This window comes from Triturus cristatus, chromosome 11 (genome assembly GCF_964204655.1).
Source record: "Triturus cristatus chromosome 11, aTriCri1.1, whole genome shotgun sequence".
Taxonomy (NCBI): domain Eukaryota; kingdom Metazoa; phylum Chordata; class Amphibia; order Caudata; family Salamandridae; genus Triturus; species Triturus cristatus.
The window spans coordinates 610,962,310-610,981,983 of NC_140594.1; the positions used below are offsets into that span (position 1 = coordinate 610,962,310).

A 19,674-nucleotide genomic window follows, 5' to 3' on the forward strand; every position below is an offset into this window, starting at 1 on the left:
TATCCACAAGGAAGAGACTCTCGGACAGAATCTATTCTATACTGACTGTGTGCGTGTACAAGCGTCTAAGTGTCTATATGAGATGCGAGGGGCAGAAAACTTTCCATGGCAACAGGGCTATGAATCACTTGCAGGAGGACGGAAAGGCTGAGTCCTTTGCTTGTGAGCCAAAGGAAATGTTTACCTAAATCACTGGACAGGAATGCATCGGCTGGAGAGCAAAATAGATAATTCGAAGGTGAAATACAGCTTCTTGGCAGACAGGCGAAAACTGGCCGAGGCAGGCACCGTTAGCTGCACAGGGAGTAGGACAAAGTTCATGGATACAGATGCGAGCTCAAGCTGAAGCTGTCAGAGACAGAGAGCAGGGAAAGGCTTTGAGGACAGAATCGGGCCTACTTGCCTGAACTGTAAAAATGAAGTAACTTAGCCATATAAAGTCGGTGGCCTTTCATACTTAGGAATCGAATATCCAGCCCATTGATGGCGGATCTGACAGAGAACATGTTGACGGTAGACACACATATGTTTGCGTCTTAGAAACTGGAACTGGAGGGAACATACATGTACTTGTAACATGCATGTAGAACCGTTGGGGTCCAAGATAGGGGACATAACTGATCAGGAAAATCCACATTTCCACATTCCCTCCTTGTCCCCTTCTTGCCCTTCACGAGACATCAATCTTCATCATTCCATTGATTTGCTCATGGAGCATCATTTCTTCTTCCTTCCGGCATTCTGAACGGGACCTGTGATGTGGAATGCATGATGTGGCACACAGACCACAAATCGCTGGTCCACCTTGCAGGCATAAACAACAACTGAAGAGCATAAGAAGGCCAATACCTAGGAAGGATAGAACTCTCCATCCCCAGGCTGATATCACACTCCAAAACCACCCGGACCACGTCCAAGTGCCTGGATTCTCGTGTATCTGGCTTACAATCTTATGAAGGCGTGTTATAGCTTTATATACAGATGGCGAATTTTCTGGTATGAATATGCAGCAGCTGGATCCGATGACCCTGCAAGCTCCGCCCCTATCGGCCAGGATGACGTCAAGGACAAGACGATTCTGGAGAACAACAATTCTCATCACTGATTGTTCCTCTGTCAGATTGCCTAGGGCGGCTATAGTCTCGTTTACTACAGCTTCAAGAGTCTTGGTGAGTCTGCGTATCAGCTTACTATTTGATATCGTACCTATATAGGGAAAGATACCTTTATTGAAATCTACATACTTGTCCCATGCTGTCTCAGTATAATCGACAACTGGGAGATCTCTTTGCTCTCTATTGTGTACTAAATGAACATTTCGATAATAATCAGGGGGAGCTAGGAAAACAGGTGGCAAAAGGAATGCTATGTAACAGGTACCATCCCAATCTAGAGGCAGACGCATATATGCCGTCTGACCACATATAAAGTAAGAATGGCGAGAAGCTCTAAATGAAGATTTACCTTGATCACTATATTCTACTGTAATAACGCATTGGCTATGGCCCATGTGTATGGAACCAACTTTTCTTACACATAATTCACCCTTAACTGGAAATACTGACATAGTGGGCAGAATTAGTTCAACTTCGGATTTGACATTCAGAATCATAAGATTAGGCGTAAAATTACCTAATTTATACACTTCATTTTCTAAATCAGTTCCGGTTCTACTGGGGTGACCCTCCTTATTAGGGTGACAGACTTTGAATAAAACTAGATTCAGATTTCCCCATATCCAATGTTGTTGATAAACTGCTGTGTCTGGGTCTATGGAATTTAATAAACTAAACCATGCTCCACAGGAGCCATTGTGTGTGAATGGATGTGGAAAGAAAGGCAGAACTCCTTTGTTATTCTGATAGGGAGGGAGTCGGCCACACACCCAACAATTGGTGGCATTACTAGTCTGATGGGAATGATGTAACATACTAATGAATGTGTTATTGCGCAGCGCAAGTCTATAAGATAATTCATGTGGCGGTAGGTCACTAAAAGAATGTTCTGCAGCAACATTATAAACATGTCTAGAGATAGGATGATATATGTGCAAAATTACACTCGTAATAATTACTAAAATACTCAATAAAAACAAAATTAATAATGTCACAATACAGTGGTTACGCAGTGATTTACAATACGCCTGTCGTTTCAACATTTCTCGGGTAATTTCTCTACTCAGGTCCAAGGGATACATGTCGGAGACAATTCAACCGCTTCACCTTGGAGAGGACTTAAACAATCAAATTGCTCGACTGTTTGGGCCTAAGCTTTAATTTATAGCACTGAGAGTCATTCTGTTCAACAAAAGGAAGTTTTGAATCAGTCTGTGAGGGAGTGCAGGGCACAGTGTCTATATCTGAAGGTAGTCCATGAAATTTTTTGACGTGACTCGAATGAATCCACCCTTTTCGTCCCTCGATCTTCACGGCTGTTCTTGTGGTCAACAGGACCAACTTGGGTGCTTTCCACCTGGGCTCCAATTGACTTTTCCTGTCGAAGTTTCTCACAAAGACAAGATTACCCGGAACAACGTCATGGGGTTTCGCCTCAGTGTTGTCGGGAAAGGCTGCAGCTACCTGTGAACGAGAAGATTGTAGTGCAGACATCAAGGAAGCCAGGTAATCTGTCAGCATATTACAGTCAACATCAGTTATTTTACGTGGTATAGGCGTCCCCCACATATTCGGTGGTCTACCAAAGATCACCTCATACGGGGATAGCCCTGTTCTAGAGTGTGCTACCATTCTCATGTAAAAGAGTGCAACTGGTAATGCTACTATCCAGTCGACACCTTTCTCTCTACATATTTTGGACAGTCTGATTTTCAGTGTCTGGTTATGTCTTTCTACGAGACCTGCTGCCTCGGGGTGTCGGACACAGTGGAATTTCCACTGATATCCCAACAAGAGTGAGACATGTTTCATTAATTCGGATGAGAAAGGCTGACCGTTATCTGAATATACAACACGTGGTAAACCGTACCGTGGGAAGAATTCTCGAACTAGCTGCTTGGCAGTAGTCGGGGCAGTGTAATCTGATACGGGATACGCCTCTGTCCAACGGGAGAGAGCGCAGACAACTACGAGAACATATTTGAATCCTCGACAACGTTCCATCTGAATATAATCCATCTGGAGGACTTCAAAAGGATGGTCAGGAGGCTGAAATCCACCCTGCTCTACGGGAACACTCTTTCCTGGATTAAACTGACAACATATCATACAGGTACGAACTTTTTGTTTAGCTGCTGCTCGTAAATGTTTGTTGAACCAAATGTGCTGAATGCTGTCTAGCATAGCCTTCTCTCCTAAATGTGCTGGACTGTGAACTGTAGCTATAATGGCTTGAACCATGGAATCAGGGAGAAACCATACAGATTTCTCCTTCGTCATCCATCCTTGATCTGTCTGGATCCCTCCTAGTTCAGTCCACTTCTTTATTTCTTCTGCTGTGGCATGTGTCTGTATGTCAATTACGTCAAGTGCGGGATCCTTAATTGTCATACACTGTGTTGGTGTCTGAACTATTGGCTTTGTCATGTCTAATGTGCGATTCTGAGCAGTCTGTTTAGCTGTTCGATCAGCTAAATCATTGCCTTGAGAAATGGTATCAGTAACCTTCGTGTGTGCTTTACATTTCATAATCGATATAGCAGTGGGTAGATGTATTGCGTCTAACAAAGCATGAATGAGGGGTCCGTGCTGAATGTGGGCACCATGGGACGTTAAATAACCTCTCTCTCGCCATAGCACGCCGAAGTCGTGTACAACTCCGAATGCATAACGTGAGTCAGTGTATACATTAACTTTCTTATTTGTGGCTTGAATACAGGCTTGCGTTAGAGCAATAAGTTCTGCTGCTTGGGCTGACAGAGTATCTATACAATGTGTCTCAATAACTTCAGTGTCTGTTGTGACTGCATACGCGGCCACTAAATCTCCTGTACTTGCTCTCATGCATGATCCGTCTACATACAACGTCAGGTCTGGATCTAACAATGGAACGTCTGTCAAGTCTTGTCTAGGTTTCGTCTTTATTTCAATGATTTCAACACAATCATGAGCTAGTGGGTCTGTTCCAATTACAGGTAATAGTGTAGCAGGATTCAATGTATTACACCGTCGGATCTCTATGTGTGGTTGAAACAATGTCAGTTCATAACCGGTAAGTCTTGCTATGGTCAAGTGTTGCGTTTGTGTTCGGTTCACAAGAACCTCTACTGCATGTGGTACTTGTACTGTCAATGGGTGTCCTAATACTATGGCATCGCTTTGTCTGATTGCTAAAGCTGTCGCTGCCACTGATTTCAGGCATGCAGGCAAAGCCTGAGCTACGGGATCTAATGTACTGGAGAAATAAGCACATGGCTTGCGTGATCCTGCTTGATCCTGAGTGAGTACTGACAAGGCAGTACCTTCGCGTTCTGTAACAAAGAGTGTAAAAGGTTTGCTATAACATGGTGTTGCTAAAACAGGTGCTTGACATAAGGCTTCCTTTAAGCTTTCAAAAGCTTGTGTATGTTCCTGAGTCCAAGGGAGAACAGTCGATGTGGCTGCCTCCTGTGTGGTTAACTGAATGAGTGGTTTTGCTAGAAATGCGTACTGAGGGATCCACTGCCTACAATATGAAGTGAGGCCTATGAAAGCCCGCACCTCCTTTTGTGTCTGGGGTATTGACATGTTAGCAATTAACTGGATGCGATCTGGTGTAAGCTGCCTTCCCTCCTTGGACAGCGAGTGACCAAGATAAATAACTCGCTGAACACAGAATTGCAGCTTAGAAGGGGACACCTTGTGCCCCTTGTCGGCTAGGAAATGTAAAACTGTCAGAGAAGCTTTTTCACATTCTGGCTCGCTTCTTGCGGTGATCAGCAGATCATCGACATATTGAAGCAGTGCAGTATTGACTGGCATGTGGATACTGTCAAGTTCTCGTTTCAGTGCTTGGCTGTAGATGCTGGGGCTTTCTGTAAATCCTTGAGGAGCGCGTGAGAATTTAAAGCTGCGCCCATTTAAACTGAATCCGAACAAGTATTGGCTTTCCGGATCTATTGGGACGCTGAAAAAGGCATTCTTGAGATCAATTACAGTAAAAAATGTTGCTTCGGAATCAATTGCTGTCAACAATGATGATATATCAGGGACCACAGGGAATTGTGGTACAATACACTTGTTTAGTTCACGCAAATCAATAACCAATCGGTACACTGGTGGAGCAGTAGGATCAGTTCGTTTAAGAATCGGAATTATCGGTGAATTACATACATTGGAGTCTGTTTCTACAACTACTCCCTGGGCAATTAGCTCATCAATGATTTTCAACAAAGCCACTACAGCATCATGCGGTAACTTGTATTGTCGCATTCGTGGTAGTACCACTCCTGCTTTCAATGTAACTCGATAGGGTGTAATGTTCATGCAGCCAACATCCGTAGGGCCTTGTGCCCATAGATGTACTGGTAAAGTCTGTAGTCGGGGATCCATGTCTCTAGACACATAGTGACCTTTAAAATCACGTAAAAACAACCTTACTCCTTCCGGAGAACAACATATTATGGCTCCTAGTGCTTTCAGAGTTTTAATTCCTAACAAATTTTCTGGGCATGATTTAGTAAGCAATAAATCTGTAGTTCGTGTCAAAGGTCCTATCGTAAGTGGTAGAGGCTGTGATACTTCATTAACAATAGGTTTTCCTGAAAAACCAAGGGAAACATTTTGAGAGCCTGAGAGGGGTGCCCCTGGAACTTCACTACGTTTTATGGTTGTTCGACTTGCCCCTGTATCGAGTAAGAATTTTCTATCTTGACCTAATAATTCACTATGTACATAAGGTCCTTCTTGATCTACCGGAATCTCGATAAGCGGTAAGTCAACTTCCCTCTCTAGGCTGGTTCATGCGTAACGCTGATACTCAGGGTATTCATACTGTGCAGTCTGATACATTTGTTGTGTTGTGGTTTGTGTGGCAGTAGCAGGCAACGGTGGTGCAGCTGGCACAAACTGTATGGGTTGCTGTGAGGCTGGCATAGACTGTTGCTGAACTGGCACGGACTGTCCATGCTGCATAGCTCCTTGTTCATTCTGATCTTGTCTAACTAATCGTGGTCTCTCTTTTGCAATACCTGTAGCTATATTTCGTTTCAGGACTTGACAATCATGTACATAATGGCCTAGTTGTTTACAGTAATTGCAGGTTCCTTTTACAGGAACTGCAGAATCACCAGAATGGGTCACACCCTTTTTGTGACCATCTGCTGGTACTGTCTGAGAAACTAGCATTTTCATTTTTGTATCCTTCATGCGTCTATGCTCGTGTTCTTGTTCATCCCTAATTCTATTGTGATGATACTGTAACATTTGTAGCATTTGCGACGGAGTGTTACTTTGCCAGGTACTCTCGAATTTCAATATTCTATTCTTCACTGGGGGCAATGCATTTTCCACTAATTTTGTCACAAATAAATGTGGATATGAGTCACTACTTGCTTTTATACCACTATTTATACCAAAACATTTTTCAAATCGAGCATAATAATCGCTTGTGTCTTCATCTTGCTTTTGTTTACAGGCTGTGATTGCACCCCAATCTTCCTTTTTTGTAGTTAATAAACGTGGCAGTACCTGTACTAGTAAACCTGGTAATAGTTTAACTTTATCCCCGAGCCCTGAACCTGCAGCTCGGCCCCTTTCTTCCTCTGCTAATGCTGTCCAGTCTATCTTTTGGTCTCCCACTTCCCACTCTTTTTCTTTCAGTTTTTCATATATGCCAGCAGGCAAAAGCACCTTTAATATCGTCATAATATCAGGAAAGGTGTACTCTCCCATCAGTAACATGTCTTTAATTTCTCGGTGGAAACCCGCTGGGTCTTTGTCATGACTAGGTACTACTTTTTTCATTTCTAGTAATTCCATTTTTGATATGGGTGTGTAAACAAATACACGGTGAAACTCATTGTCTTCGCCTTTTATTGGGTGCACTTCTCGTAGGGGATTTTGTCTATCCATATAGTACGGCGCTCTTTCTCTGTGGGGCAGCGAGAGAGAATCCGGACTTACAAAAAGGACATACTGCTTACGTGACACTAATATCTCTTTAATTAGCTTGTTACTAGAACCTCTCCATCTGTTCGTGAGTAGTTCCGTTAATATATCAGGTAAAGGACCAGGGTCAGTATGTTGGCTCTTATATAATATGAGGAGTTGCTGAATCATATAGATTCCAGCTAAACGTTGTTCATCTGTACTGAGGTTGAGAAACGTGTGTGCTACGGTCTCATCACCGTATTTTTCAGGACTGTCAATCCAGTGAACGGCTGATCTGGCTAATTCTTGCTCATCCATGGAATCGAGGAGGTGGTAACCTCTTCGTTCTCGTAGTATTTTATCTGCGGCTTGAAACGAATGTTCAGGAGACTTCAGATTCATTACAGGCGTCGGATACGTTCTGCTATTATTTGGACATACAGAGTGTATTGGATCAGAAAAACATCTAGTATTTTCACAAGATCTTCCTCTGCCTACATAGGCTATGGTCTCTGACTGTCTTGCAGAGTTCCCTGATTCGGACACTTCATCTTGCTCAAACTCGTCTGTTCCCAATCTCTCTTCATGAATACGCTCTATTTCTTTACGTATTTTTCGGCACATGGCTATTATACAATTTTGCTTATCGTGTCTCCCTTCTGATATATTCTGACTCCATTTTGTAAGAATAAGCATTGCATTCGGGTCTACCCCCGGACGATCTTGATTTCTGATTACACAGTTTATGAGGAAACGTAACAGTTCCCCCTGTATCTCTACTTTCTGGAATTCCATAGCTCTGTTAATACATCCTGGATCTCGTCCTGTTTGAACAAAATGATATATGTTATCTAGATGCGTAATCATCCCTGGTAACCTCGCTAAATACTCTGCGGCTCGTCTGATACGTAATGATGCCAGGACCATTTCGTCCTCTTTACCAACCACCGGGTCATATCTACAATTTACAAGGAGTTCCTTAAGCGTACGTTCATTTACGAACTTAGGTGTACGTGAATGTGCTGACTCTTGAAAAACAAGTTTATTTATTCTAGGTGGTGTGAAAGTACCGCTAGCACCTCCCGTGGCCCTATCTGGGGCGTCGGGTGTGAAAGGGTTCGTCGAACGTGACACAGCAACTATGGGTGTCGATACCTCTGTAGAGTCGACTGCGGAGACAGATGCGGAAACAGATGTGCTTGCCGAAGCTTGTATCGGGACTTGCTGTTGCACGGGGACAGATACCTGATCCTGACGTTGAACCCCTCCGCCAGACGGTCTATGTGGTGTGGCGTTAGCATACTCGGGAGCTGCATCGTCTAGATATGAGGAAAGAAAAACATCTTCTGCGGTTCTGGGAAGCCCCTTTGGATGTACCTTAATTGGAAATAATGGGGGTGGCAAGTCTTTTGGCACCTCCGTAACAGCCTTAGGTAGTCCTTCGGCTAGAAGGGGATACATACCATTCATAAGAGCATTTCTTTGTCTATTTACTTGTTCTGATTTCACTCGGATACCTTCCTCAATTAATAGATTTTCTTGAACTTTATTTGAACTTTCTTTACTCCTCTCTTCTTGTCTACGTGCTTTTTCTGTTCGTCTATGAGATTCTTTACGCCATAACTCAACAGCGTCTTTCTGTGACTGTCTGACCTTTCTTTTCCATAACTCTTCCTCCACTTTCATGATGCACTCTGCATCCCAGGTTCCCGCTATGGGCCACCTTTGACTTTCCGGTAATCCTTTGGTATAATCTACCCATAGATCAAGAAACAATATGGCATCTAAGCCATGCTTATGGTACATGAAATGTCCTGGAGTGTCTCTAGGAGGAATAGGAACTGCTTCTTCAAGCACCCCTTTTCTGGTAGTAATCTGTCTTAACTTCGAGAAGAACGGCATATTGACAACTGATCTGATACTTACTCTTGAACTTACTTAATACGAGAAACACAATAATGAACAGTGAACAATGAACAATCATTCATACCACAATATGCAAGACATTTTCTGAATACTTTAAACATTAAACATTAAACATTATAACAATGATCGACAATGATGACAGTCTGCCTAACTAATCACCACGCTGAATTCTTGACAATAACTGAATACTTCGGAATACTTGATATACTGCTAAACAGTACATATACACTGCTAAACAGTGCAGACCGGATTTGTGTACCCAAATCCGTCTTGACCGGCACAACCTATGTGCGCGTCAACACGCCTCCCCGGCGATGGTACTCACCGAGTAGCTCCTTGAAACGGAAGGCCTCAGAGAATGGACAGGACTCGATAACTGCGGACATCGGACCCTCTGGACGTCGGGATTTCGGAAAACCTGGTGGGCCTCTGTATACCTCGGATCTTGCTCTCTCAGCTAGGCTCTGGTCGGGATACTTCGCACTTCTCACCGCCTCGTCTGGGTTGATCGCAGCCTCAGTCGCCCCCGCTTGACCGGAGGGAGCTTACAGGAAATCCTGCTGGTACGCGTTTATGGTCCGTCCAGCTGTGGCAGGAGACCGGGCCTGCAACGCACCGCCGGCGCGTGAGATGAGAAAGTGTCCCTGTTCGGGCGCCATTATGTGGTAAATAAAATAAATATTACCGGACTGAATTTCATACGGAATCTTAAAATAAAGTAAAATAGCTCAAAATAACAAGAGGCAGAATCCGTGGTATAAGAGGTTTTCTAATGGGCTTTATTCCATTCAAAATGGCCGACTCGAGTCGCGGCCCTCAGGTTCCGTCACCACGAGGGTTCAGGAAGTGAAGTACAATAATTTATTAACAGACATGTATTTTTATAATAAGTACATTACAATGAAACGAATGTAGAAGGCGTAACATTTGATAAGAAAAGTGACAAAACAGTGACATAATCGAAACTAGGCGTAATAAGGAATAAAAGAAACATGATTGGTTAGAATTATCAGACATAGGTGGATCTATAAGATAATACTTGGCATAGATGCGCGCGCAGCAGTATGACGTGTAATTGACGTGCAACTAGGGGGTGAAGGGGACTTGACATTAAGCTCTACATGTGGAGACGAGAAGTCTGGGGTCAAGTCAACCTAATCCCAAATCATATCTAACATCCTATGTTTAAAGAACTATGTTATCCACAAGGAAGAGACTCTCGGACAGAATCTATTCTATACTGACTGTGTGCGTGTACAAGCGTCTAAGTGTCTATATGAGATGCGAGGGGCAGAAAACTTTCCATGGCAACAGGGCTATGAATCACTTGCAGGAGGACGGAAAGGCTGAGTCCTTTGCTTGTGAGCCAAAGGAAATGTTTACCTAAATCACTGGACAGGAATGCATCGGCTGGAGAGCAAAATAGATAATTCGAAGGTGAAATACAGCTTCTTGGCAGACAGGCGAAAACTGGCCGAGGCAGGCACCGTTAGCTGCACAGGGAGTAGGACAAAGTTCATGGATACAGATGCGAGCTCAAGCTGAAGCTGTCAGAGACAGAGAGCAGGGAAAGGCTTTGAGGACAGAATCGGGCCTACTTGCCTGAACTGTAAAAATGAAGTAACTTAGCCATATAAAGTCGGTGGCCTTTCATACTTAGGAATCGAATATCCAGCCCATTGATGGCGGATCTGACAGAGAACATGTTGACGGTAGACACACATATGTTTGCGTCTTAGAAACTGGAACTGGAGGGAACATACATGTACTTGTAACATGCATGTAGAACCGTTGGGGTCCAAGATAGGGGACATAACTGATCAGGAAAATCCACATTTCCACAGTACACGCGTAGCTTAGAGGTCACAACCCCTCTGCAGATTGTAATTTATCTCAAAAGGACACACTGAGCAACGTTGCATTGCTAGTCTAAGCAATTAACATTGAGACACAATTAAGCATGGGGATGCATGCAAGCCTCAGGAGAAAAGTTTGATTAAAGTACACATAGCCTAGGGGTCACAACTCGGCTGTAGGCAGTTTTATTTCAAATATATACTTTTTGAGAGAGTGAGCATTAAAAAGCCCGCGCTATCTAAGAGTACTTGCACCAGTGCGTAATATGCAACAGGCTGTAAAAGTAGTCTAAAAAATACATATGGCACTGCACAGAAGTGTTTGCTTTAAAACATACCAGCACTCGTACTGACTCCTGAAGATGAATGACTTCTTGTGGAAGCTGTGCATCGGATCCCACGCGCAGGTGCCGACAAGAGAAGCTTAGACAGCTCCTATACTTCTGCACTGGTTCGCCGGCGACTCAGAAGGCCTGCCTCACTCGAGTAAGCCCTAGGTAGGCCTGAGGTCATGGGTCGAGTCGCCAGGCGGGATCTCATCATGCTGCTTTGAGCCGCTCTCAGCGGCCTTGCCCAGCACTTAGCAGGCTGTTGACCAATTTAATTTAGCTGCGGCCAGCGTTGTCTGGGCCTGCCTGTCCTGGATGGCGTGCGTCGGTGGTGGGAATCAATCCATCCCTCAAGATCCCCACCGGGACAGGGTCGAGTAGCTCGATGCTGGCTCCCAGGCTATCGCGCAGTTCAGAATTATGGCGCCGCCTAAAACTGCAGCACAAACCTTTGATAAATGCCGCCCGCTCGATGTGCAACGCGGGCGGCAGCTGAGCTCAGCATGACTGCGGGACCTGTGACTCGTCCCCGCCTTAGCCCGTGTCTGTGAAAGGGAGGTTGGCATTGCCCAGGAGAGACTGATGACCCGGTCGAGACTCGCGCGCGCACCCACCACACCACCACCACTATGCGGTGCGTGCAGCGTGCGTGCGCTAGTGTAGGCAGTAGTTGCAAGCAGGTCACGTGAGCTTGCTTGCACTTCAAACAGGGCCGCGCGGCACTGGTGGCCCGTTGCAGCAGCCTTTATAATTTATTTGGGGACTGGGGACACTGACTGACAAAGTGTCAGACAGTGAGTGTCCCCAAATAAATAATAAAGAAAATAGGAGGGGCGCTGAACGTCAGGGAGGGGGGGAGGGGACGGGGTCTTACGACGGTGCAGAACAAAGAAAAATCAGGTATAGGAAGAAGGAAAGCTGATGAAGGGCAGTTATGGGAGGTTGGAGAAGTTTTTGAAAAGAAATGAAATGTGAATAAACAAGAGAGGGTCAGTAGTGTGTTGACGAGGGAGAAAAGAAGTGGGGGCAGTGCGATGAGGAGGGCTAGCAGCAGTGCGAGGAGGAAGGGGAGCTGTAGCACGTGGAGGAAAGGGGAAAAGCAGTGCTACTAGGTGTTGGAGAGCAACAAAGGAGACGGTGGGGGGAACAATGGTTAGTTGGCGGGGTGAGGGAGCAACGGAGGTGCTTGAGACTGACCAGCTGCACGAAGAGGACGAAATTATTAGCAGAACTTTAAAAACCGTAACATGCTCCTTGGAAAATGCATTTACAGTGAAGAAATTTGTGAACGTGTTTGGGTTAAGTTTTAAGTGAACTTTACGTTACCCTTCGGTGAAGTTACTGGCCTTCTAAAAGATAAGAGAGCCAGACTGCAGAAAGAAATAAAACAAATGAAAAGGGCTACAAAGGGACAACGAGGAACGAGGCAAGTATAAAATAACAAGCAGGAAGTGGGATAAGGGAGGGGGTGGCAAATGGTGAGCACTTTCGTGGCCGCTTTGATGTTCTCAGTGGCCGCGCGGCTCACCGAGAACATCAAAGCGGCTGCGAAAGTGATCAGGCAGGCTGACAAATGGTGCGCGCGCCCGGCGCACATGCACTGTATTTGGAGGCCTGAAAAGCACTAGTCTGCACTTCCAAAGCCCGCTTACTAAAGCTCTCGCAAGAGCAGCGCTAAAGCACTGGCTCAGGCAAGACCTAAAAAATAGCACTAATTAACAAATAAAAATAAATGTACAATGTTATACTGGAGGGTTGACTGTTCCAATAGCTGTCAAAATGGTAAAAACTGAAATGAAATATAAAAACCCATCAACCACTTTCAATACAGATACATGCCTAAGGACTCACCGTGTCCTGCAAATGTGTTGCTTCATGTTTAAATTGGGTCTCTAACTTCTCTGGTGGCAATTCTTCTTCCTTAAATAAGGTAAACAAAAGATGCACTACAATGATTAAAAATCTGAGCTATACATCAGATTAACTTCAACCACATTCAATTTAACAGGCATTTAATTTACGGAGAAGGTGGTACCAGACTGAGAGAATGTGCCTTTGCTTCTTTGCTACTATAACCAGTGTTGTACCAGACCCAGGATTTTTCTTACCCTTGTTAGGATGGATTACCATTGTCTACTCTCTTTTAAGCAGGCTGATCCAAAACTGGTGGATAAAGGCCAGATTTTCAGGATAAGCACAGACTATATAAACGATACCATTTTAGAATCCTTTAATGTAATTTAATCCAAGGTTAACATCCTGAAATCTAACATGATCTGACTCCTGTCAGCTATAACTGTACACCTCTGCTATAAAAAGTTTGGAATTAAGGCATATCCACTTCCTGTGTGCATCCCCTTAATATTCCAATGTGGTTACTGACCATGGTTAAAGAAATTTAGAATATGCCATCATGTTCGTGACCGGTTTATAGACCTGCCCAGTGTGCAATAAAAGTTGTTTGAACATAATGATCAGCAACAATAGTATTAAGGGAAAATGCCACTCAAGCAAAGCAATTCAGACAAACCTAACACCAGTCGTTAAATGGAAAATGTACTTAACTATAATAATAGTTCTCATTGTATGTATCTTCATAAATTCATATCCACTCAATTACTCCCAAAATGACACCTACTCGTTGCTTGTTTTAGTAGGAATGTTCAAGTCTAATGACACCCCTACACCATATTTTCTGAAAAGTTGCTGGGAAGAAGAGTAATCCGTTATGAACAGACTGAGATATTCAAGAGGAGGACTGTTACAGATTAGTAACTTTCCTGCTCCTTCAGGGGTTGATCCTCGTATTAATACACTCTTAAAAAAACAGCAAGCAACACCAATCATGTACAGAGGAAAAAACTGATTTATGATTGCTGTCTGTCACACCTTTAAACCTGTATAGGAACTTTAGCATGGTCTATAGGTGTCATGGTCAGGCTGCCATGCCGCAGACCTATAGCTTTCTACAACTGAGATCCTGCCCAAGAGTGTTGTTGTTGTAACCTTGGGAAACCGAGTAGCATTGTCTAGTGGCTATTGAACTTAAAAGGAGGACCCTCTCTTTTTTATAAAAAGAAACTGTTGAGTGCTTACAACAGAGCTCATTCTGTACCAATGGCCAATGCAAGAAAAATCCCTTTCATGGTAGTTCTGGCATTCTTAGCTCTCCTTCACAATTACTTGTGTATTCCCAGCAGCTCCAAGCAGCAGTAGGCCCTTTATCATTCCCATACCCATATGCCACCGAATGTCTCCATTCAGTTTCTACATCTCATTCAAAGCTGAGGCATGGCACATACACCCTAAAGAATTGCATTGTGGGTGTTTGTCAGAAGGAAGAGAAAGGGCCAACACTGCTGTACCTCAATCCCAACTGGTTGAATATCTGGATTTACAGAAGACATAATAATACCAATTCCATGTTGACAGGATTAAAAACACCATGTACTAAATTAGGAGCTGAAGATGTTTGTAGGGCCACACTTTTTGCTGATGTATCACTGTTTTCGACTTAGTCTGACTGGGATCCTGCTATACAGGACCCCAGTCTAGCTGCTTTCTCTTCTAAATTGATTGCATGTACTTTAGGTACACTCCAGATTGGATTCAGGGGTACCCTTATCAGTTCCTAGTATATGCTACACCATGTACCCAGGGCAGAGGTACCCCAGAGGCCTCCCAGGGGCTGCAGCATGTATTGTGCCAACCCTGAGAGACCATTCAAACTGACACCACAGGTCTGCTACTGCAGCCTGTGTAAGGTGGTGCATGCAACCCTTACTTAGATATAGGTTCACTATATCTATTTCAAATCACTGTACATATAAACCGACCACTCACCCCTATGGCAGGCCTTATCAATCCTAAAGGCAGGGTGCTGGGTTTTATGTGAGAGGGTGGCCATGCATGAGCAGAGCCACTGTGCAGCCTTCAGAACCTATTTTACGGGGTTGTTTGTGATGCAGCCAACCATATATATTTAAGTGCATTATAACCTCGCGGTAAATGCTAACTTTAAAACGGTTGCTTAGAAACATGTGTTTGGTGTCAAACACCTTGGAATCATACCTCCACACCAGCAACTGGTGTGGGAGGTATGATTCCTCCCTTCTAGAACCACTACTGTGGGTCACCGGTCTACCCGGTACCAGCTTTCTCGACCTGGGCATCACAAAATGGATGCTGCCAGCCACAGACACAAGTCTGCCCTCCTGCTGCTGAGCCAAGCGCGAGCAGGGAAAGTGCTTGAAAATAGGATTCCTGTCACAGGGAGGTGTGACCACCTCCCAGACAGGATTTAGTGTATTGGGGCTGGGAGGGTGCATTCTGAAAGTGCCAGAAACTCTGCACTGGGGGCACATTTGGTGTACCTGTGCATAGTCCAGCTCAAACTGGTTGCAGGAGCCATTTGCTCCTGCTCTGGCACGAAACTGGACGAAGGACATCGGTGTAGCCACCCCTTTGTCCTGACCCTCCTATAGGTGGGGCCCCAGAGTTTGTCCCACCCCTTCCTTGGGTATAAAGTAGGAACCCTGACTACAGGACTTTAGATTTTACCTGGACTAAACTCTGCTACAGAAACCAAGTACTTCGACGATCTACACTTCGCTGGACGACTGAAGAATCTCCCTTGGAGTAAAGGAGTTACTCCCCTGCAGCAGCAGGCACCTTAATGCATCTGAACGGTTTGCATCTCCAGAGCTCCTGCGGACTCCGAAGATTTCTGCAACACAGGAGGTGGGTTCCCGAGGTCTCTGAGGTCGATCTGTTCTCTCAGCAATTCTGAGACCAGTATCCCTCGTGGGGACCGTGCAACCCGAACCCCTGTGCACCGTGTACTTTTGCAGCAGCATATGCTTTTTGGCGATCCCTGAGGCTGTGCTTTGGGCTACGTGTAGTCCTGACCCCGAGCAGTCTTTCCACTGAAGATTTCCAGCCTACACTCCACGAGTGTTCCGTGGGCTGGTATTTTGTGATTCAGCTCAAGGACCCTTCGCAATCCCTGGTCGTTGGCCTGTGGGTCCCTGTGAAGGTAACTGACTTTCCTTGGGCTTTCCTGGTTGCTCCAGACGTGCCCTGACTCTCTATTGCTTGGAGAGTCCCCAGGACCTTGCTGGTCCTCACCGTAACCTGTTTCCTCTGCCCGCGTGAGTTGCAGTTGCCAAGGCTTGTTGGGGTTCGATCCAGACACTGACCCCCCAGCACTCGACATCCTTCGTGGGACAGCTCACCGGACTTTGGTCGTCGTCGCCGTCTCCTGGTCCCCGTGGCTGCAGAGTCAAGCATCCCATCATCCAACCTGAAGCACCCGACATCGGTGGGCATTCGTCTATCGTGCCCCATGTCACTCTGAAGTGACCCAGACTCTGTCCCCTCAGCTTTCAGGTTCTTCTCACCTTGGATCCAGGCTTGGATTCCACCGGATACTTTTCATCTTCCCGGTAGCAGCCCTTTCTCGCATCACGCCATTGAAAACGACAAGGGTTTCCGACACCACTTGACCACTATGCACCCGGCTCCTCTGGGATAGGTAACATGGGTACCTCGGTACTCACAAGGGTGCTGGCCTTAGAACCTTCTATGTTGCAAAGGGTTTGCTTGAAGTCCTCTCCGAAGTGTCCTTAAACTGTAATTTTCCAACGCGACTTTCCCATAGGGTTGTACGGAGCTCGCGCCTGTGTTCTCACACAGCACCCGTCCTCCGTGGGTCCCCTGCGTCACTACTTTGGGTGGTTCCTTGGGGTCCCAGCGATTCCACGTGCTCTAGGCACTGTGTCTAGTGAAGTTGTGGTTGTTAACCACTTTCTTAGTATATGGTTCGGTCTCCCCCTGGAGCCCGCTGTGTATTGTGCTATTTACTGTCGTCGTGCTATTGATTTAATATTGTGTGCTTTGTGCTCTAATCTCATATAGAGGTTAGTAGAGAGTGTTTAGTAATAAATACATATATTTTATATATCTCTTGTGTGGTTCTCCTTTCATTTGGTCATTTAGGAGGTTCTGATCTGGTAAAACAAGCTGCTTTACATTCCTTCGAGACTTAGCCTGAAGGCTGCTTTCCATAGCTACCACTAGGATAGCTTTCAATAAAGGTTGTCTTTAACCTAATCATCAATAAGGGTTGTTTGGACTGGTACAAGGTGCCCACTTTAATTAGTGGACAGCATATACCAGGCCAACTTCTCACAATGTTCGCCTTCAGAACTGTCTAGATAATGCTGCCATTGTTGATGCAATTAAAGCTCGTCATATCCTCTGTCAAAACGGTTTTGCATTCGGCCAAGGGTTTCACCATTGTCCTGTATAAATCCCAGGTCTTTCAGGATCGGTGCGTTGAGAAGCACTACCAGGGTCCTGCTGAAGCTCTGTAGGATCGAATACTTCGAATACTTTAGCACACATTGGAACAATGGCTAGATGCACAGCATTTGTTAGCAGAGAGACCCTCTTAGCCGTTAGCTATATTTTTGAGTCGTTGTGCCAACAAATCTAAGAATGCTTCCAGCATGATGGTGTTACTTTCCTTAATATAAACAATTAAAAATGTAAATACAATGAGCAATTGAAAAAAATGTGATTAAACATGCATAGTTAATTAAGGTAAGGTCAAATCTGTGGCATAAATTCCTAAAATAAGAATTCTCAATGTCCCTAAAGTTGCTTGTCATATAAAGGGCACAGAGTTATGTAATGTACAATATATTTACAAAAGAACAAGAAATAACATTAACAAACCAGCTCATTCCTTAAATGTAAGGCTTCCAGAAAGACAATACGAGCAGCAAAACATATAAAGGGAGAGTTCATTAGCCACAGGTTTAAAAATGCCGGTCTAAAGTATCAGTGGATCGAAGATCGAAACAGATAAGACACCAACTGTGAGAGGCCTGAGAGTTTCTTCTGCTCAAAAACATATTTTCTCTATTTGTACTCTATATGTTTCAGTGTGTCTCCTGGTAACAGCCCCATAGGATGCCACAAGTAAGCACTTGGCTTGCTGAATTCTTACTACAAAGTTACTTGAACCCCACCCATGGCACTTGGTGAGGTAACAAGCATTCACCCAAGGCCAATCAGTTTCCTTGAGTTTAATAGGGTTCCCATGTTACAATAGTATAAAAGTTGAGACCTAAATGTAAAAAGGTATTAACTAGTTCCATGCATACATTGGTAAACATAACATACTTAAGGTTCCTATGACAAATGGACACAGTTTTCAATTTGGGCAAATTAGCCACAGGTTTTAGGCTACACTCGAAGGCCACATTCTTAAAGACCAAATGTCAAAGCCTACTCTACTGGCTACTTGAAAAACCTATAACATCATCTACTTATAACAGCATGAGAACCTTCTACCGTCCACCGCAACAGGGTCGGCAGGAGCCTCTCTTAGCTTCTCTTCCAGCGTATTAACATAAACCGTAAATAGAAAGAGAGCCCCTCTGGGAAGCATTTAAGACTATACTGAGGGGTGAAGCCCTCTCCAAAGTTGCCGGCCAGCGTAAAGAAAGGGAGGCACAAATGCTTACCATCGAACTTGATCTTCTCGCCATGGAATGGGTAGCACAGGTGGACGGGACCCTAGAGGCTCAGCATCAAATGCAGTTGAAAGCAGCTGAATATAAGGACTTAGCTACTGATGCCGCTAAAAACCTAGCAAGAGATAGAGACGGCCGACTCTATGATCAAGGGGACAAAGAGGGCAAATTACTTGCCTGGTTAGATAAAAAGCAGATGACGCAAAGGGTGGTGGCCGAGCTTCAGACTGAGGGGGGCCCCCCCGTACTGAACCTCAGGAGATAATTAGCGAGTTTGCAGCACATTTCAAAAGAGTATATAGCAGAGGGGCGGAGCGATCTGAGGAGGATTCCTCCGCACTCTTGGCCGACATTAAGTTGCCCACACTTTCTGAGGATGATCGAGAGACTTTGGACGGTGAATTCACTGCTGCAGAACTGGCCAAGGCTATGAATGACCTGCGGCCCGGGAAAGCCCTAGGCCCCAACGGCCTCCCTATTGAGTTGTACAAGCTCAAACCTGATTGCCTGGGCTTGCACCTCAAAAATATGTTTGAAGACAGTAAAACTTTGGGGAAGCTACCGAGGGACCAACGTATCGCCACTCTGGTGGCTATCCCTAAAGTAGGGAAATCTAGAGACCTGTGCCCTTCAAACAGGCCAATACCATTTTTAAATGAGGAGCCCAAGATACTGGCGAAGCTCCTTGCAAATAGGATTAAGCCAATAATCACCAAACTGATCCACCCAGACCAATCGGGCTTCATGCCGCACCGTAACACAGCGCTAAATCTGTGACGGCTCCACGGAGTGATGGATCGCAGCCACATGATTCAAGAAGATGCGGTTGTGGTATCGTTAGATGCCACTATGGCATTCGACATGCTTGAATGGCCTTATATGATGGCGGTCCTTAAAAATTTGGGCTTTGGTCCTAATTTTATCGGGTGGGTGCGCCTACTCTACACTGAACCATTAGCCCAGGTGGTGGTGAACAACAAGATCTCAGAGATTTTCA

At 44.9% G+C, this 19,674-nt stretch overlaps 1 protein-coding gene across 10 annotated transcripts in view; it reads right to left on the reverse strand.

Moving 5' to 3' along the window:
* LETM2 (leucine zipper and EF-hand containing transmembrane protein 2) overlaps positions 1-19,674 on the reverse strand; it is a 283,485-nt gene that overhangs the window by 43,835 nt on the left and 219,976 nt on the right. For 5 of the 10 annotated variants that reach the window (XM_085633944.1, XM_085633945.1, XM_085633946.1 and 2 more), the window contains exons 11-12: positions 12,988-13,056; positions 9,471-9,595 (exon numbers count right to left, since the gene is read on the reverse strand). In XM_085633944.1, the coding sequence (XP_085490070.1) occupies positions 9,497-9,595; positions 12,988-13,056 (168 nt within the window). In that variant the 3' untranslated portion in view covers positions 9,471-9,496. Of the gene's footprint in view, positions 1-8,682; positions 9,596-12,987; positions 13,057-19,674 lie in introns of those variants that run through there. The other 5 variants (XM_085633949.1, XM_085633952.1, XM_085633950.1 and 2 more) reach the window with 2 other exon arrangements.